Source organism: Callithrix jacchus, chromosome 9 (genome assembly GCF_049354715.1).
Source record: "Callithrix jacchus isolate 240 chromosome 9, calJac240_pri, whole genome shotgun sequence".
In the NCBI taxonomy this organism is placed as follows: Eukaryota; Metazoa; Chordata; class Mammalia; order Primates; family Cebidae; genus Callithrix; species Callithrix jacchus.
The window spans coordinates 66,021,052-66,042,133 of record NC_133510.1 but is presented as its reverse complement, the minus strand read 5'-3'; the positions used below and the strand labels follow the sequence as shown (position 1 = coordinate 66,042,133).

Sequence of the window (21,082 nt, the reverse complement as noted above, 5' to 3'; positions counted from 1 at the left end):
ATAGAAGATATATTCAGCTTCATGATAGTGCAGAAGATTTAATTTTTTTTTTTCTTTCTGAGATGGAGTTTCACTCTTTTTGCCCAGACTGGAGTGCAGTGGCACGATCTTGGCTCACTGCAACCTTTGCTTCTCTGGTTCAAGTGATTCTCCTGCCTCAGCTTCCCAAGTAGCTGGGATTACAGGCGTGAGCCACCGTGCCTGGGCTGTATCTTTTTTTTTTTTTTTTTGATTAAAAAAAATTTTTATTTTGGCCAGGTGCAGTGGCTCACCCGAGATCGCACCACTGCACTTCAACCAGGGCAAAAAGAGTGAAACTCCATCTCAGAATATTAAGATATAGAAGAAGGCTAAAGGGTTTTGGAGCCCACTGAATGGGCATGGCTTTAAATCTGCAGACAGACCACCATCTTCACTAGAGCTTACTACTGCTTCCGACCCGCCTCATAGCCCTTCCTATGAAGTCGCCCTCCACAGCTGAAGCACTGCTGCCACCCTGTGGTCACAGCTCCTCACTGCCAGCTCCGGCCATTTCCTTTTCCTAGAATCTAGAGCTCTGCAGAGGAAGCTAGGAGGGTGAGGCTGAATGGAGGTGCTAGGGTCTAGACTTCAGGGAGTCCCTGAGGGACAGGAGCAGGCTACTGTGGAGCTGGACTATCATTCTGCCTCCTCTCTCTTTGGTCACCACAGCCTCTGCCTGGCTCTGGCTCTGACATATTAGGGTAGCCTAGAATCCTGTCTTAGGAAAAATCAGAATCACTAATCCTCAGGAAAAGGCCTTCAAGCCTATGGTGCAGGTTCCTTCTAGTCCTACAGTCTTTTTCTGAGCATCCCCACCGGTGTGGGTCTCTAGCCTGTGCTGAGGAAGAGCCATGACGTAAAGGCCTTGGACTCTGCTTTGGCAAGCTGTCCCTTGCTCTGAGCTTCAGTTTCCTTACCTAAAACATGGGCCCATTTTACAAGGAGCTTCTTCCTAGAGTATGCATTATTTAACATCCTTTTTGTAATCCATTCAGCAAAACAGCTGGCATAGAACAGGTATCCTCAAACATGAGCTGTGATCGCCTCACACGCCCCAGCTAGGGAACTTACCATCTCCTGAGGCAGTCTTCAGACATATTTATCTTTGTGCCAAGGGGGCTTTGGGCTTCCTATGACTTCTACTAGGGGTTCTTAGTTTGCTTCATTAAATCTCACAGAACATCTCTCATCTCTTTCATGTGTAAAGCTCTTCATATTTTTGAAGACAGTTCATTCTTCCACTCCAGTCTTTTTTTTTTTGGCACTGGCCTTGAACTCCTGACATCAAACAATCTAACCACCTTGGCCTCCCAAACTGCTGGGATTACAGGTGTGAGCCACCGTGCTCGGCCCGCTCTGAAGTCTTTTTTGCTCAAGGGGAAGCACCCCACTCTTTAAGGCAAGGGATCTAGGAATCAACTTACTCGTTAGATATGTAGATTAGAGCAGGTTTGTATCTATCTGGATGCTCCAAATACCATATTTCTATTAATGTAGACGGAGCTAGGGTGAATCTTTTTGTAAGCTTTGTCTCATGGTTGGTCACAAGCATAGAACCTGACATTCATCATCATGACATCTTGTAGTTTACCACCTATTTTTTTTTAAGACGGAGTTTCGCTCGTTACCCAGGCTGGAGTGCAATGGTGCGATCTCGGCTCACTGCAACCTCTGCCTCCTGGGTTCAGGCAATTCTCCTGCCTCAGCCTCCTGAGTAGCTGGGATTACAGGCACACGCCACCATGCCCAGCTAATTTTTTGTATTTTTAGTAGAGACGGGGTTTCACCATGTTGACCAGGATGGTCTCGATCTCTTGACCTCGTGATCCACCCGCCTCGACCTCAGGTGATCTGCCTGCCTCCACCTCCACCTCCACCTCCGCCTCCACCTCCGCCTCCCAAAGTGCTGGGATTACAGGCGTGAGCCACCTTGCCCGGCCAGTTTACCACTTCTTGAAAGGGAGCATCATGGCTCTTCTGTGGGCAGTAGCTGCTGCATCCCATCATGATCCTTGTCTGCTCCTGTCTGTGTGAGGATGGATGGGATATTGCAGAGCTGGCTCTGGGCCAGACAGAACTCAGTTGTAACCCTAGCTCTTGCACTTCACCGTGTGACTTGGCTAAAAATTCATCATCAATAAAATGAAGTGACTATTACTGTTATCCTGAGATGAAGAGTAAAGCACTCTACCATCCCATGTAGCATGGGGCAGCCACGCGATGTTTACCAACCTGCTGCTTCTAGTATTTCTCTAAACATCAATTACAAGTGGCTTTGAGCTGAGCTGCATTCAGAAAGAGGCTGGTCTAGCTGGCTTCCTGTGTCCAGGATGGAGGTGACTGGTCTCCTCTCAAGTTGGAATAGATGGGTCCCTCTAACTCGGTAAACTGCCCAGTCTTTAGAGTTCATTCCCACCTCCAAAACCTCATAATGTGGGCTTTGGTATTTGGCTTTCAGCAATTGTCATTCTTACCCTTCTCTGGACCCCCATGTGCTCCTGGCCACAACACAGTGAAGACCACCACTGCTTTTCCCACTCTCCTCAGGAGGCACAGGCTATTTGTGTCACATGTCTCCCAAACACCAACCATATATAGCTTCTTAAATCATTTCTCTTCTACTGAGAAACTCCAGAGACTCCTGCTATCTTTTGTCAAATTCTTCAGCCTGGCTCACTGTTCTCATTTGTGATGTTAATTATAAAGGAATAAACAGATGCAAGAAATGATCTGTGATTTCCCTACACCTCTTCCTGATTCCCACAGGCTCTGAGCATTACCTATTTTTCTTGTGAACTCTTGACTTGCTTCTTCTTTTTTTTTTTTGAGACAGAGTTTCACTCTTGTTGCCCAGGCTGGAGTGCAATGGCATGATCTCCGCTCACTACAATCTCCGCCTCCCAGGTTAAAGTGGTTCTTCTGCCTCAGCCTCCCGAATAGCTGGGACTACAGGTGTGTGCCAACATTCAGCTAATTTTTGTATTTTTAGTAGAGACGGGGTTTCACCATGTTAACCAGGATGGTCTTGATCTCCTGACCTCATGATCTGCCCGCCTCAGCCTCCCAAGTGCTGGGATTACAGGAATGAGCCAGTGCGTCCAGCTTAGGGCTTTTTTTTTTTTTTTTAATGGTTGGGTGGGGGTTGTCAACAAAACACTGAAAAGTAAAAGGCAATTTGCCATCAGCAGCTCTCCCACCTGCCATCCACATAAAGCACATACTAAGTTTCCTGGTGAGTGCTTGCTGCCAGGAAGCCAAGGGCCCTTGTCTCCAAGGCAGTCCACAGGAGCTCTGCCCTGGGCCTTCTGTCATATTTCGTAAGTGATAGAAATCATCCACCTACTCTAGGCTGTGTCTCTCCTGTATAAAAAAACTAGGGACAACAATCCCTGTTCCTTCTGTCCTAAGAAATGGGGGAGTAAGGAAGTTGACAGACCGAAAGCCCAGTGACCTCCCCGAAGAGTGGACAGTGGGACCTGTAGATAGAGTAGTGAAGCATCAGACATAACAGTGGTTCACTTGATAGTTTAATGTTATATTTGCAGCATAAATAAGGCACGATATATGCCAGGGCAAGGGAGGGAGGGAGAAGGCATGGCTGGGGGGATAACTGCTAAGTGGCAAGGGGGAAAGGAAGATGGTACAGTTAGGGAGAATAGAGCGAAGCCCCTGCCTCAGCCCCATCCCGGGAGATTGTGAGAACCAGCTCACAGGGATCATGCTGAATCAGGTGGAGGGGAAAAGGGAAAAGACAGTTTTGTAACAAAAAATAAAATAGCCTGTAGCACTGCATCCTCCTACCTGTCAAAGGCCACCACTGGGCACTGGGGAGACCCAGACCGAGTTGAGTTTCCTTGATAAGATGGAGAGGTGTTGCCACATGTCAAAAATATATAGCTGAACAGAGATATAATCATAGATACACACTGCTTCCTTTTCAATAGTACTATGTTAGGATGCGGCAGCCTCCACTCTTGGGGCTCGGGGTTCATCTCCTCCCTGCCTGACAAGTGTGTGTGCTGTGGGGGAGGAATGGGACAGCTGAAGCTCTGGCTGGTCCTTACTGTAACAGAGAGCACAGAGTGACCAATCTGTAAGGAAACATGGGATAACTCCTGTCCAGACCAATGCATGGCTTTAAGGATACGGCTAGAAAGAAGACAGATCAGGATTTTGAGATCACTGATATAATGGTGATTGTTTTAATGGGAATGGAGGAAGAGACTGAAAGAAATGGAAGAATGTTAGTGCAAAGGCAAAAGATGTATTTGAAATATCCTCCACACCTGTAAGAATTTCCCAGGTTTTCTTAGGGATAACCTAAGAAAAGGTTTTTGGCCAGGCATGGTGGCTCATGCCTGTAATCCAAGCACTTTGGAGGCCAAGACGGGTGGATCACCTGAGGTCGGGAGTTCAAGACCAGCCTGACCAACATGGTGAAACCTCATTAAAAAAAAAAAAAAATTGAAATGGTTCTTAACCCTTAGTGTGCATTAGAATCACTTGGAGTGCTTTTAAATCCTGCTCCCGGAGTGTGTGATTCAATAGGTTTGAGATGGGGCATGAGAATGTATATTTTTAGTAAGTTTCCCGATGATTGTGGTACTGATGCTGCTGGTCCTGGACCATATTCTGGGACCACTGCTTTAAGGTCAAGTCAGTGAAACTACTGCTCATAGCCACTTCTTACAGATAAAAAATTACTCACCAGTAGCTACTGCTGATGAGTTATCTCTATGCTATTAGTCCCCCATTAAAAAAATAAGCCCTAGTAGCTATGATACAAACCTGAATCTACAAAGGACATACACTGCTGTAACCTGCCATACTCTCCCCAGCCTTTCCTCATTCTGGGGTAGGACTTCACCCCAAAGAGAGAGAACTCAATTGGTGCCGAGGGTGGTAACGGTGGCCAGCAGCCACCTATGCTCATTCCTACTGGGAATTCCACCACCTTGGTGTGCGCTGGGGGAATTTATGTCTATATGCACATTTGTGGGTACAAACAGACACAGAGAAATCGGTCCTGTACTATGAGAGGGACGACTAGAGGTGTGGGAGGCTGTAATGGGGTGGAGGGTCCTTTAATCTGCTTTGGAATACTCACCTTTCCTGTTCTTCCAGACGCCCCCACCCCCATCAAATGTAAGTGTAAAGAAAGCAGAAAGGGCGTATCAACAAGGCATATGAGATACAGTGAGGAGGACTGGAAGCTACAGAGACTGGTTATGAAATTAAAAAAAGAGATAACATTTCTTTCCTGTGTATACAATGTACAGCGCTAATGGAAAATTAATGATTTGGGGATGGGAAGGAGCTAATGAAAAAAGGAGAAAACTGGCGGGGACAGCTGTCTCAGGGTCTACCACCTTTAGGAGCCTCTCAGCGTGGAGAGGGGAGCCCCAGAAACCTCAGGAATAATTTTTTGGTGTCTGTTTGGTGGTTCAGGCTGTACATAGTGCACAGTTGGGGTCAAGGCTCCATCTACCAGGATGGGTGGTGCCAGAAAGCAGTGAATCAAGAAAGGAGCAGAGCATGTGACAGAGGTCATATGTAAAATAACAGAAAAGGAACAGAACAGGGAGAGAGGAGTGAATGAGAGGAGGTTCAGTTAGCCCAGTCCCTCTTCACCACTACTTGAAGTACATGGTCTAAGCTTAGGGCAAGGAGAGAGGTGAACGCTTAGGAAGTCAGATTTGGGGTGTATAACCTGCAGCAAAAGAGTAAGTAAAGGTGGGGTATGACTTATTTTTGGCCTCTCTAGTAGTGTGGGAGGCTTTCTTAGACTTTTCAACTCTAAGCAAGCTTTCTGTTAGGGGAATGGGGCAGAGAGTGAGCAGACCAGAGGACCTGGTTCTGGCCTCTTCCTCTGTGGCCTTGGGTCTGTTGCAGCTAGCTAGGGTGCTTACATATCTAGCACTCACACTGGAGTGGGGTGGGAAGCCTGAGTCCTGTATTCACTGAATTCAGGACACCCACCATACACTCAGCTCCTTTCTGAACGTGTCCTTTCTTGGGCCTCTAGAAAGGCCATGGACCTTAGGAAGGGCCAAGTGACACCTTCCATGATGTTTGGTTCTGGTCCAGATGAGTCTGGAAGACAAAGATTGGGGGAGTGATCACATGGCTGTAGAAATAACAAGGTAAGTGACTTCACCTCTGACTATCATGGAAGCTTCAGGGTAAGCAATTTTTCTGCCTCCTTAGTGAGACTGAGAACAAACTCAAGAGCTATCTTGGGGCTCTGACCTGCTGCTTCCTTATTTTAGTTCCATTTCGTTACTGTTTCGATACTGTGGTTCTGACACTGCTCCGTTTAGGTCCCATATACAAACTTCCCACTGATAAAAATGAAGTTAGGACTAGATAATTAGTCATGGGGGCTAAGAACTAAAAAAGACCCTCACATAAATTAGCCACTCAACACAGGGACAGACTGGTAGGGCACGTATGCAGTGACAAACTGATTCTTAACTTTAAAAACTTGACTGAAGGGGGAAGAAAAATAGTCAAGAGTCTTAGGAAAGCTCCTTAGGAGCCATAAATTCAGTCAAGCTGTAGGGCAAGGCTGCTACTGGGAAATCAAGACAATAAAGCAGGAGAAAAATCCCAGGGAGCAGCCATCCAAAGGAGAAGTCCTGAGCACAAGTTATGGCTGTGAATTTTTAAAGGCAAAAGTGAAGTCCCTGGAGGTGGTAACCTGCATCCTGACCATCTGTCATAACATTTGCTAGTCTGAGTCACTTCAGGGGCTATTCCAGTTAGGCACCTGGTGGTAGAGGATGAGAAACCCATGTTTTCCCTCTTTTGTCTTTAGGGGTGTGGCCTGTTCACACCAGCCCTGAAAAGCAGGAGGGGAAATTTAAAACAAATGCAGCAGAACATGTTACCTGACTGGTTCACTAGGATAGGCTATCACTTTAAGGAAATGGGAATCTTGTAGCTTACGTTTTCTCATTCCCCTGTGACAGTCAATTTTGGAGACAAAACAAGAAAGGAAGCTGAAGCTAGCAGTTATTGTGTGCGTACGTTTAGATGGAGGCAGAAAAGATGGAGAGGAGGACATTCTTGGCTTGCACAGATGGCAGAAGGTGGCTCTGGGACAACTGGAAGGGTTTCACATGGAAAGGCTATTAAAGCTGACCTATCTATCCACAGGCCTCTGGCTCTGAATTGCTTCCTATGGTCCTGGTGGAAACTGCATAGTTCAGAGCCAAGGGGAGATAAGAAGCTTTCATGTGGAAGGAAGAGGGACAAGAGGGATGGACTGCTCCCCCTGCAACCCAACTCTTCAAAGTAAGAATGGCTGAAAGCAATAGTCACCAATTTCCCAGGCCAGACTCTGGGGTCCTTTGCTGGGAATAGTTCTGTACTTCCCCTCTTCCCTTCGTCCCTCCTTTCAATCTAATACTCAAGTAAATCCACTCAGGACTCTGGCTATGATGCTTCAAGATCCTGGAGCATTGCATGTAGGGAGAAGAGAGCAGAAATGGGTTGAAGAAACTCTAGAGGACCTGGAAGACCTAGTGTCTAAGCTAGGAACCTGGTGAAAGAATAAGAAGGTAGTCCAGATGGTGAGGGGCACTTGTGAACAGAAGATTCTAGCTCAGAAAAGAAGACAGACGTCTGAGGGGGAGACATGGGGTACAAGTCCCCTACATGACAGCCTCCAGGAGGGCTGTATCTGAAGTAGTTACAGAAGAGAAGCAGAGGCAGGAGCAGGAAGATGACCAAAGATGACAATATGTATGCTTTGGCCAGTAATCTCTTATAAAGGAATCAGTTAATCCCTAACCTGATGGAACAAGCCTTGAACTGCTTTGTTCCTGTCTGCCCTGATGATTAAAACTGAAGGGAGAGGGAGGGGAGGAGATAGAATCGGCCAGTCAGATCCTGGGCCCTTCCCTTTTCACTACCAAGCAATCTTGAATAAGGCCACAAAATGAGGTTGCTGAGGCCTAGTGGGGTGGTGGGAAAGACCCCACCACTACACTAGATAAACTCAAGTGACAAAGTGAGGTACCCAAATAGCTCTGGAAATAGATGAAAAAGAATTAGAACTCTTTTTTTTTTTTTGAGACGGAGTCTCGCTCTTGTTACCCAGGCTGGAGTGCAATGGCGCGATCTTGGCTCACCGCAACCTCCGCCTCCTGGGTTCAGGCAATTCTCCTGCCCCAGCCTCCCGAGTAGCTGAGACTACAGGCGCGCACCACCATGCCCAGCTAATTTTTGTATTTTTAGTAGAGATGGGGTTTCACCATGTTGACCAGGATGGTCTCGATCTCTTGACCTCGTGATCCACCCGCCTCGGCCTCCCGAAGTGCTGGGATTATAGGCGTGAGCCACCGCGCCCGGCCAAGAATTAGAACTCTTGAGGGTTTCTTTCTTTTTACCTCTTTTTTTTTTTTTTTTTTTTGGTGGTAGGCAGGGAGAAGGAATAAAGCTTATGGAAGAACTGGAAAATACTGCTGCTTTATACAACAAAGGTAACCTCACATTCTCTGTAAGTAAATGTTTTAACTAGAATTAAGGAAGGGAAAAAGGAAATGGGTAAAGAAGCAGCAGTGGGAGACGGTCCTGAGTCCACTGGGTGGCTGGGGCTGGGTCAGTGGGTGATATCCCATCAAATCTAGCCTCCCTCTATCTGGCAGGAAGTGGCAAGCTGGTAAGGAACAGAAAGGTAACAGCCACGGCTTAGTGGGAAGAGAGGGAGCTGAGAAACCCCAAACCTAGAAGTGCCAAGGGTTAGTGTTAAAAGAGACAGATACACGTGCATGGGGCAGGGGTGATTGTTCGGACCATCTGGAAAGGCCTTTGGCTGTGGGTGCATCAGAAACCCCACCCTTGGGGATGATCTATGAGGCTCTGGGGCTGGGAGGCCCCCAGTACAGGTGTCAAACATACATGACCATGTGGCTAAAAAGCCTAAAAAGCCCCATATCTGTCCATTACTCACAACACACAATTCCCCCCTACCCCGTATTGCCATGTCCAAGGCAGATGGGAGGGGGTAAGATGACATTTCTCTTGGCTCTTGGGTGGCGAGCTCTGGCTGGGAACCTCTTCACCGGAGGAGGCATCATCTGCCCGCAGACTGGGACTGTGGGGTCATGATCACATGCGATTGTATCGGCATACTCAGTTCTGTCCTTTGGCTGGCCATCTGAGTAAGGACCGAGGTGGCCACAGCTTCAGCTGCAGAGCGAACACTGAGGCCATTGCTAGGGGCTGTTGCTGAGCTGTGCTGAATCACGGGGGCTGGAGAACCCGTTGGCTCTGAGCTTTCCTTGGGGCTTTCTGCCAGGAAGGAGGGCAAAGAGCAAAGAACAATTGGTTAGAAAACAGAATGGGGAAAGAGGCATGACTACCTTTTGCCGCAGTTCTAAAGAAGCCAAAAGGGGAAATGAAACTCATCTTTTTTGGGGGGGAAACTTTCCAGAATCCTGGCTTCTAAGTCATAAATGGACTAGGAAATGGGAAGTTGTAAAAAGGGAAGAACTGGCCAAAATCAACCTATATATCCCAATAAAATGAACCTCCAACATGATCATTTCAGTGTCTGGTTTCTAGGTCTTTGCATAGTTCATTACCCATATTTAGAACACTCATGCAACAACTCTTCTTCTTAGTCATTTCTTTCTTTCTTTTTTTTAAGAGATAGGGTCTCAATCAATCCTCCTGCCTCTCAAAGTGCTGGGATTACAGCATGAGCCACCGCACCTGGCCTTCATTTCTTTAAAGGTGATCTAAAATAGATCTCTTTTAGGCTGGGTGTGGTGGCTCATGCCTGTAATCCCAGCACTTTGGGAGGCTGAGGTGGGTGGATCACGAGGTCAAGAGATCAAGACCATACTGGCCAACATGGTGAAACCCCATCTCTACTAAAAATACAAAAATTAGCCGGGTGTTCGGCACACGCCTGTAGTCGCAGCTATTCAGGAGGCTGAGGTGGAAGAGTTGCTTGAACCCGGAAAGTGGAGGTTGCAGTGAGCCGAGATTGTGCTACTTGGCTCCAGCCTGGCGAAAAGAGCAAGCTTCTGTCTCAAAAAAAAAAAAAAAAAAAAGATCTCTTTTTAGCAATCTTCTTTGATTAATTCTCACAGGAATTGAATTATTCCATTATTTTATTTATTTATTTTTTTCCCTGAGAATGAGTGTTGCTCTGTCACCCAGGCTGGAGTGCAATGGTGCGATATCAGCTCACTGTAACCTCTGCCATCCAGGTTCAAGTGATTCTCATGCTTCAGCCTCCCAAGTAGCTGGGACTACAGCTACACACTGCCATACCTGGCTAATTTCTGTATTTTTAGTAGAGACAGGGTTTCACCATGTTGGCCAGGCTGGTCTTGAACTCCTGACCTCAAGTGATCCACCTGCCGTGGCCTCCCAAAGTGCTGGGATTACAGGCGTGAGCCATTGTGCCTAGCTTATTCCATTATTTTTATTTATTTTTTTAAACAGAGTCTTGCTCTGTCACCCACACTGGAGTACATTGGTGCCATCTCAGCTCACTGCAACCTCCACCTCCTGGATTCAAGCAATTCTTCTGCCTCAGCCTCCTGAGTAGCTGGGATTACAGGTGCATGCCACCATGCCCAGCTAATTTTTTTTTTTTTTTTTTTAAAGAGACAGGTCTCGCCATGTTGCCCAGGCTGGAGTGCAGTGGCTATTCACAGGCGCGATCCCACTACTGATCAGTATGCGAGTTTTGACCTGCTCCGTTTCTGACCTGGGCTGGTTCACCCCTCCTTAGGCAACCTGGTGGCCCCCTACTCCCAGGAGGCCACCACACTGATGCGGAACTTAGTGCGGACACCCGATCGGCATAGTGCACTACAGCCCAGAACTCCTGGGCTCAAGCGATCCTCTAGCCTCAGCCTCCCGAGTAGCTGGGACTACAGGCATGTGCCACTGCGCCTGACAATTTTTTATATTTTTAGTAGAGACGGGGTTTCACCATGCTGGCCAGTCTGGTCTCGAACTCCTGACCTCATGATCCACCCACCTCAGCCTCCCAAAGTGCTGGGATTACAGGCGCGAGCCACTGTACCTGGCCTATTCCATTATTTTTAACGTGCCTTTTTCATGTAGTTGTACCACAGGTAAGTCTGATAAATATCAAGTTATAATCAAATGACATTATGAATGGCCAGTCCCTGACCCAGGTTCAGTTAACATGTAAAACTACAAAGAAATATTTAGACCCTTCTGACTAAAATTTAGCTGGCATGAACAATTATAACACATTATGAGCTATGCCACTCCACCTAAAGTGACACTAACATTTTACTACTCAACACAAGTACCTGAGCTACATACAATGGTAACTCCATGTTCCTCATCAGTTAAATGTTTTTAAAGTTTTTTTAGAGGGTCTTACTCTGTCACCCAGAATGGAGGCACCATGGAACCATCATAGCTCATGGCAGCCTTCAACTCCCGGCCTCAAGCCATCCTCCTGCTTCAGACTCCCAATTTGCTGGGATTATTACAGGTATGAGTCATCACACTCAGCAAGTTAAGGAGTTGTATTAAACATCAGATAGCTTCTATGGCTGCTTAAACAGAGATTATGTGGAAAAAAGGCAAACTTCCTTTTTTTTTTTTAATTAAAAAAAGAGATGGGGTGTCACCATGTTGGTCAGGCTGGTCTCGAACTCATGACCTCAGCTGATCCACCAATCTTGGCCTCCCAAAGTGCTGGGATTACAGGCGTGAGCCACCGTGCCTGGCCAAAAGGCAAACTTTCAATAGTCAGTTCTGTTTCTGACTTCCTGATGAATGCCTGAGTCTTCTTTTAAGATTCAAATACTGCCTTCTCTGTAAAGCTGTCTTTGTTACTCTCAGTAAATTAACTGTTTTATTCTTTGTGTTTTCATAGCATATATTCATCAAATATTTACTGAGCATCATCCATGTACCAGGCACGGGTACATAGAGAAGAAAACAGGGATCCTGTCCTTAGGAAGCTCCCAGTTCAGCGAATCCTTGACTGCGATATTTGTCCTTAGCTTATTCATAGGTTTATATGACCCTATGAATCTCTCAGAGGTAGTGACAATGTCTTATTTAACATGTGTCAAGTACTTACACAATGTCTATACCACACAGCAGGAACTAAATACATCTTTGCTATAATGAATAAGCATTACAGGCATGGTGGCTCATGCCTGTAATCCCCGCACTTTGGGAGGCAGAGGTGGGTGGATCACATGAGGCCAGGAGTTCGAGAACAGCCTGGGCAACACGGCAAAACACTGTCTCTATTAAAAATACAAAAATTAGCTGGGCATGGTGGTGCCCAACAACTCAGGAGGCTGAGGCAGGAGAATCACTTGAACTTGGGTGACAGAGGCTGCAGTGAGCTGAGATCAAGCCACTGTACCCCAGCCTGGGTGACAGAAAGAGACTGTCTCAAAAAAAAAAAAAAAAAAAAAAAGAATAAGTGGTTTAATGGACTGACTACATGTCAGAGTTCTTGCAGGGATTAAGTAGAAAACTGACTGTATGTAGACTACATACTGATAAACAGTCCTTATCCTCTTTAGCCCATCAACAAGGTTTAAAATTACTGAACTTCTTGAAGCACTTTCTTATTTTGATTTACAGAACACCACGTTCATCCACATAGCTGGTTTTCCTCCTCACTTCCTTGCTGTAGGTTCGTTCTCATTTCTATGAACTGTAAATGCTGGAGTACTCCATGGTTCATTCCTAGGATGACTTCCCTTTTCTGTCTATGCTGTCTCCCTTGGGAACTTCATCTAGTTTTAAGGCTTTAACAACTAACTATGGCCAGGTGTGGTGTCTTACACATGTAATCCCAGCACTTCGGGCAGCCAAGGCAGGAAGATCCCTTGAGTCCAGGAGTTTGAGACCAGCCTGGCCAACACTGCGAAACGTCATCTCTTAAAAAAACAAAGGAGTTAACCAGGCATGGTGGTGCACGCCTGTGTTCCCAGGTACTAAGGCTGAGATGGGAGGGTCACTTGAGAGTCTGGGAGATAGAGGTAGACCCTGTCTCCAAAAAAATCCAAAAGCAAAACCAACAAAACCAAAATTAACTCTATGCTGCTAACTCCCAAAGTTTTATCTTCAGCCTTTCCTCTGAATTACAAACGCTTATAACAACTGCCTGCGTGACATCTCCACCTGTAAGCCTAATAGGCTCCTTAAACTTAGTTTGTCCAAAACTGAGTTCCTGATATACTTCCCAAACCATGTTCCCCCATATTTTACCCTGTCTCAATTAATGACAACTTCATTCTTGCAGTTGCTCAAGCCAAAAACTTTGGTGCAATTTTTTATTCTTTTTCTCATATGTACCACCCCATCTACTCTCATTACCCTAACTTCAAAATATGTACTGAATTCAACCTGTTCTCACCGCTTTCACTACCATCATCCCTTGCTTGTATTACTATTAACAGCCTCCTAAGTGGACTGGCTGCTTCTGCCCTTGTACCCCGATGTCTCTAACAGAGGAATCGTGTTCAAATGTAAGTCAGATCAATTATTATTACTATTTTGAGACAGTTTGGCTCTTGTGCCCAAGCTGGAGTGCAATGGAACAATCTTGGCTCACTGCAACCTCCATCTCCCGAGTTTAAGCGATTCTCCTGCCTCAGTCTCCTGAGTAGCTGAGATTACAGGCATGCGCCACCACGCCCAGCTAATTTTTTGTATTTTTAGTAGAAACAGGGTTTCACCATGTTAGCCAGGCTGGTCGAGACCTCAGGTGATCGCCTGCCTCGGCCTCCCAAAGTGCTGGGATTACAGGGGTGAGCCACCGCCCCGGGCCTAGTCAGATCAATTATATCACTCTTCCGCTGAAAATGGTCTCTCATGGCCCCCAGTGTAAAAGCTGAGATCCTTACCATGACTGAAGAGAACCTACATGAAATGTTGCTGTTACCTCCCCGACTTCCTCTCTAATTACTCTCCACCCCCAACTCCAGCCAAGCCTCCTTGATGTTCCCAGAATGTACCAGGTACCTTGCCACTTTGCATTTGCTGATCCTCCTCCCTACAGTACCTTTTTCCATATAAATGCATACAGCTCCCTCAGTTCCTTCAGGTCTTTATTCAAAAGCCACCTAATCTAAAATTTCCATCCTGCTGCTAACATTTCATATTACCCTTCCCTGTTTTCATTTTCCTTCTAACATTTACTATTATCTAACATGTCATATATTTTACCTATTTATCTTGTTTACTGTCTTTATTTTACCACTAAAATATAAGCTCCTCAAGGGCAGGGATTTAATCTAATCTATTTGGTTCCCCTATCATAAGCCCAGCATGTAAAACAGTGCCTGGCACAGAATAGACACTCCATCAATATCTACTTAATGAATGAATGCACCCTGAAGTACATATTAAAATTAAAATGTAGAGAGTTTAAAATTGGGGATATGGTTACTCCTTTTCTACGGGAACACATCTCTGAAATGATAAAGACAGTGGAAAAATAATTCAATACATCAAAATTTGATAGCAATAGTTCTATGAATTTAATTTGCCAAAAGAAAACTAGCATTTGTTGCCCATAAGCCAATTATTCACAGTAATTTAAACTTCAGAATTGTGCATGTCCTGAGCACAACTCCATGGCCATTGCCTTCTAGCACTATTTTATGTGTGCTCATAGATTACAAACTGAAACCAGCATCAGCCTATCATTAGAAAGATAAAATGTACCCTAAATACCAATGTATCATCTGTGGTTTATGTCTTTTCTAGGCCAAGACAGTGTCTTTGGAATAAGAAATACCTAGATATAAATCTTGGCTTCACCGCTTTCCCAGCTTGGTAACTTCAGCTAAGTGACCTAATCTGAGTGCAGTTTTCTCATATATAGACATATCCATTTCATGAGAGACTTGGGAAGACTCTAGCGTGCCTAACACAAACTATGTATCTGGTAAATATTGCTACCCTTTAACCCCCAACTATAACAGATAATTAGGATAACTCTATATTGTTGTCAAAAACATTTTTTCCTAGGTCTAGTTGCTCCACAAGGGCTACTCACTCATCAGCGTGGGGTCCCCAGAACATTCAGAATGCAGTTATAAAATTCTAAGCAGCTGAGACACTCAGTACATGCAGTTTACTGACTGACTGACTTAGCTTAGGTTGTGAGCCACTCACCTAAATAGCCTTGAGTCTTTTTCTGTAGTGCAGTGACCGGGCAGTCTTTATGAGCTAACAGTAGCTGTTTCAACTGAGCCACCTCGTTGCGTAGTAATGTAACTTCATTCTGAGGAGGGAGGGAAGAAAAGAGTATCAAGAAAATTCATCCTCTACTCTTGCACCCTCAGTGGCTGTTCCCAAAGTGAGGACAGAATACTGCCTCAATTTTCTCCCCTGAATTGGGACAAGACTCCTGATCCAGCAAGGCTTCAGATAGCCCAGGGACAGTATAGTCATGAATTAAATGACAGGAGTTGCTTACAGTGAAAAGTAGGGATTTATAATAGAAAAATTACTCCTGTTTAAGATAAATATGATTATACTGAAATTAATAATACACATGCTCTTTGACTAAGAAAGCCTCCTTCTAGGAATCTATTTACCAGAACTGTTAAAATAGGTGTATGCAATGTTCACTGCAACATTGTTCTAGCAAAAAATCAGCCAATATCCATACCTTATAACATAACTATACTACAGAATATACTACTACACAGCTATTAAAAACAATGAGGTAGGCCAGGTGCCGTGGCTCACACCTGTAATCCCAGCACTTTGGGAGGCTGAGGTGGGTGGATCATAGGTCAAGAGATTGAGACCATCCTGGCCAACATCATGAAACCCCATCTCTACTAAAATACAAAAAAAAAAAAAAAAAAAAAAAAAAAACAAATTAGCTGGGTGTGGTAGTACACACCTGTAGTCCCAGCTACTTGGGAGGCTGAAGCAGGAGACTTGCTTGAACCCGGGAGGCGGAGGTTGCAGTGAGCTGATAGTGCACCAGTGTACTCCAGCCTAGCGCCTGGCGAGGTAAATCTCCCATATCCATGGCTAGATTTCCAATAAATACCATTAACCTATTTATGTTAAAACAAGCACACAACCCCTCCAGCCCTACACAAAAACTATAAATAAAAAATATTTAGGAATAGGAATCTGTCTGAAAGGTACATGCCAAATCTATCTACAGGGAAGAGAACAGGACTAGAAAAGGTAGATTAAAGAGGGACTTTGTTTCTATTCCATACATTTGTGTGTATATTTTATAATAGAAATATGTATTCATATATTCCTTTTTTAGTTAAATATTTTAATAATCAGAAGAAAGAAAAATAACATTCATTCAAGAGACTGTATGGTTTATAGATTAAAATTATTCTATTTGTGCTTGTAGCAATTTTTTTCTTTCTCTCTTTTATTAAGCTGCATTATCTAGGGCAAAAACATATGAGCCCAGTCAGATTCTACAGATGATTTAAAAGAGCACCCTGGGGTGCTTAATCTAATTCCTTCATCTAAACGAATTTATGGATAATTCTAGTAGCAGATTTGGGGGTAGATGGTGAGTGTCTTCACCAACCCCTATGAAAGAGATTTCAACTCTGACTGTTAAGAGATTCTTCCTGGCACAGCTTCTAGATTTGTCCTAATTAGAGAATTAGCATCTTCTATCAAATTGTCCCACTTTTTTCTGATTCCATCCCACTTTCTAGAGTTTCAACAATTTCAATTATCATCCAGGATCCACTCACACTCAGCTGAATGTTCTGAGAAGTGAGTTCTTCGGCCTTCTTCTCGAGGGAGGACACCCACAGCTTTCGCTTTTGGCGGCAGCGGGAGGCTGCAGCCCGGTTGCGCTCCAGAAAGCGCTGCCGTCGCTCGTCTGGATCTTCATCTACTGTGCGCCGCCGTCGCCCCCCAGTACTAGGGGTGGGCTGGGCTGGTGAGACCTGGTGCCCAGAAAGGAAGAGAAGTTACTTGATGGAAACATGAGTCCCTTCCAAATAACACCTGATGTTAGGTAGAGTAGTAAGGTTGGGTAAAAAGATGTACCAGCCTCTGGTGACCACAGCAAGTCTCATGACTATGTCCTTGAGCTTCTCTTTTGTAGGAATTCTCAATTTTGCCTCCTCTTTCCTTCCAGTCTTCTCAGTCTCAGACTAACTACAGTTCATTTGGAAACTCTGATTATTTCTAAGACAGACAGACGAATGAAACTAGGGTTACTTTTTGTTTCTTAACAATAGGGAATCTTGCCGGTACTTGAAGAACTTCGGAAGGCTGAGGTGGGTGGATCACACGAGGCCAGGAGTTCGAGACCAGCCTGGGCAACAGAGAGAAACCCAGTCTCTACTAAAAATACAAAATTAGCCAGGCATGGTGGCGCATGCCTGTAATCCCAGCTGCTTTTTTTTTTTTTCCGTTTTTTAAAGATGGGGTTTCACTATCTTGGCCAGGCTGGTCTTGAACTCCTGACCTCATGATCTACCCGCCTCGGCCTCCCAAAGTGCTGGGATTACAGGTGTGAGCCACCATGCCCAGCCCAATCCCAGCTACTAAGGAGGCTAAGCCAGGAGAATCGCTGAAGCCAGGAGGTGGAGGTTGTGGTGAGCCAAGATCACGACATTCCTCTCCAGCCTGGGCAACAAGAGTGAAACTCCATCTCAAAAAAAACAAAAACAAAAAACAAACACACAAAAAAAGTTATACCAAGTGTGCCTGCTTCTCTGGACCCCCTTCCAACTTCTCCATCTCTTCTGCCTCTGCCACCCCTGGAACAGCAAGACCAAGACTTCCTCTTTCTCCTCAGTGCGAAGATGATGAGGATGAACTTTTATGATGCTCCACTTCTATTTAATGAATAGTAAATACATTTTTTCTTCCTTATGATTTTCTAATATTTTCTTTTCTCTAGCTTCCTTTATTGTAGGAATATAGTAGATAATACATATAGCATAAAACATATGTGTTAAATCAACTGTATGTTATTGGTATGGCTTCCGGTCAACAGTAGACTATTAGTATGGTTTATGGGGAGTCAAAAGTTGTATGTGGCCAGGTGTGATGGTTCACACCTGTAATTCCAGTATTCTGGGAGGCCAAAGCAGGTGGATCACCTAAGGTCAGAAGTTCAAGACCAGCCTAGCCTGATGTGGTGAAACCCTGTCTCTAGTAAAAATACAAAACTTAACTGGGCGTGGTGGTGCACACTTGTAATCCCAGCTACTCACAAGGCTGAGGCAGGAGAATCGCCTGAACCCAGAAGGCAAAGGTCGCAGTGAGCTGAGATCACACCACTACAGTCCAGCCTAGGTGACAAAGAGAGACTCCCACTCAAACAGAAAAAAAAAAAAAAAAAAAAAGACAGAAAAGAAAAAAAAGTTATATGTGAGGCCAGGTACAGTGGCTTATGCCTGTGACCCCAACACTGTGGGAGGCCGAGGTTGGGAGGATCACTGGAGCCCAGGAGCTTGAGACCAGCCTGGGCAACACAGTGAGACCCCGTTTCTACAAACAAATAAAATAGCTGGGCATGGTGGTGTATTCCTGTCGTTCCAGCTACTAAGGAGGCTGAAGTGGGAGGATCACTTGAGCCCTGAACGTTGAGGCTGCAAGTGAGCCATGATTGTCCCATTGCACTCCAGCCTGGGCAACAGAGCAAGAGCCTGACTCAAAAAAAAATAAAGGCTGGGCATGGTGGTTCATGCCTGTAATTCCAGCAATTTGGGAGACCTAGGCAGGTGGATCACTTGAGGCCATGAGTTCAAGACTAGCCTGGTCAACATGGTGAAATCCCACCTCTACTAGAAATGCAAAATTTAGCTGGGCATGGTGGTGCACACCTGTAATCCCAGCTACTTGGGAGGCTGAGGCATGCTTGGACCGAGGCATTCTTGGAGGCTTCAGTGAGCGGAGATAACACCACTGCACTCCAGCTGGGCAACAGAGTGAGACTCTGTCTCAAAAAAAAAAAAATTTTGTGCGGGGCATGGTGGCTTACGCCTATAATCCCAGCACTTTGGGAGGCCGAGGCGGGTGGATCGTGAGGTCAAGAGATCGAGAACATCCTGGTCAACAAGGTGAAACCCCATCTCTACTAAAAATACAAAAATTAGCTTGGGCATCGTGGTGCTTGCCTGTAATCCTAGCTACTTGGGAGGCTGAGGCAGAAGAATTGCTTGAACCCAGAAGGCGGAGGTTGCAGTGAGCCAAGATCATGCCATTGCACTCCAGTGTGGGTAACAACAGCAAAACTCTGTCTCAAAAAAGAAAAAGAGTCTTGTATTCTACTCTAAGCCCTACTGAATTATGTTCTCCATTAATATAGATAACAATTAAGAAATTTCTTAAAATTCATACTAGTATTATCTCTCCCAAAATAAAAAAATGAAGAAGAAATTTCCAATTCAGTTTAATGATCTAGAGGCCTTGGGTCACTGCTTCTCACTGTATAAGAAATTTACCATAATTCTTGGAGGATTATCAGCCTCCTCTTTATCTTTAGCTGACTGGAGCACATGTAAAGATTAGTGCTTTAGGAGGACAGGGAAAGGAAAGGTTCTTGTTTTGCTAGAGGCAATTCAGTAACTCATGCAAGGAATGGAGGTGAAAGACTAGTCCAAGAGAAAAAGGGGAAGAATGACAAGGAAAGGAATCAGTGTTGATTAAAAAGGAAGCTGGGGCTGGGCATGGTGGCTAGCACCTGTAATCTCAGCACTTTGGGAGGCTCAGGTGGGAGGACTGCTTGAATCTAGGAATTTGAGACCAGACTGGGCAACATGGAGAGACTCCTGCTCTTTTAAAATTTTAAAATAAAAAACAAAGGAAGCTGGCCAGGTACAGTGGCTCATGACCAGCCTGGGCAGCATAGTGAGATTCTGTCTCTACTATTATTTATAATAAAAATTCTAAAAATTAAAAAAATAAAAATAAAAAGGAAGCTATATCATTTCCCCAAGAGAGAAGGCAGCACAACTCAGGCAAGGGGGCTGCTGCTTTACCATCTTCAGGACTGGCTTTGGTGGGGTTACAGAAGGCTAGGCAGGCTTAGCTTCCAACAAGAAAACTCGAATGAAAGCTTTTGTTGTTGGCCAAGCTTTACTGTAGCATATGGCCACGAAATGTTTGGACATGTGGCAGTAACTGATGAAGCAGGTGGTGACATCAGGAAAAGAAGGGCCAGGCAAAGGGTATAATTCTAGAAACCAATCTCAGGTGCTGTCACCTGTCCAGTGCAGATGATATGAAAACTGGGGACTATTCAGTTTCCAAAGAATCTTTTTAAAACTGAGACCTCCTTGAGAAGAGAAATGGGTAACTTAATGGGACCCTTCTGGCTTTTTCAGGATTTTAGTTTCTTTGTGATAAAAAAGGAATTTAATTGGTAATGAGGTATTTCTTGGTGTGTGTCTTGTTTTTTGTTTGTTTTTTCGTTTTTTTTGAGACAGAGTCTCACTCTATTGCCCAGACTGATCTTGGCTCACTACAGCTTCCGCCTCCTGAGTTCAAGTGATTCTCCTGCCTCATCCTCTGGAGTAGCCGGGACTACAGGCATATGCTACCATACCTAATTTTTTGTATTTTTAGTAGAGACAGAGTTTTGCCATGTTGGCCAGACTGCTCTCAAACTCCTGACTTCAGGAGATACACCTGCTTCAGCTTCCCAAAGTGCTGGGATTACAGGCGTGAGCCACCTCGCCTAGTCTATTTTTTATTGAGTTATCTTTTTTTTTTTTTTCATTTTTTTTTAAGAGATGGGGTTTCACCATGTTGGTCAGGCTGGTCTCAAACTCCTGACCTCAGGTGAGCCACCCACCTAGGCCTCCCAAAATGCTGGGATTACAGGCGTGGGCCACCATGCCCGGCCTATTGAGGTATCTTAATACTGTAACATCACATTTCATTAATATATTATGATTTTTGTTGTAAAATCTTATCAGGTAAGTTATTATTTTTTAAGACTTAATAGATGGGAAAGAGACTAGGGGGGGCCTCTTTTGTTTAGTGTGTGGCTTGAAGTAAGGCTCTGTCACATTTTAGAGGATTCTGCAGATAAACTAAACCATGCATGACTCAAATATGAAAA

At 44.9% G+C, this 21,082-nt stretch overlaps 1 protein-coding gene across 8 annotated transcripts in view; it reads right to left on the bottom strand.

Moving 5' to 3' along the window:
- Nucleotides 1-8,247: 8,247 nt before the first annotated feature.
- Nucleotides 8,248-21,082, bottom strand: part of LOC100411313 (cyclic AMP-dependent transcription factor ATF-7) — a 107,489-nt gene continuing 94,654 nt past the window's right edge. For all 8 annotated transcript variants that reach the window (XM_035256574.3, XM_017976105.5, XM_035256578.3 and 5 more), the window contains 3 exons: nt 16,749-16,946; nt 15,175-15,283; nt 8,248-9,318 (listed from right to left, as the gene is read on the bottom strand). In XM_035256574.3, coding sequence (XP_035112465.1) covers nt 9,101-9,318; nt 15,175-15,283; nt 16,749-16,946 — 525 coding nt within the window. In that variant the 3' untranslated portion in view covers nt 8,248-9,100. The remainder of the gene's footprint in view (nt 9,319-15,174; nt 15,284-16,748; nt 16,947-21,082) is intronic.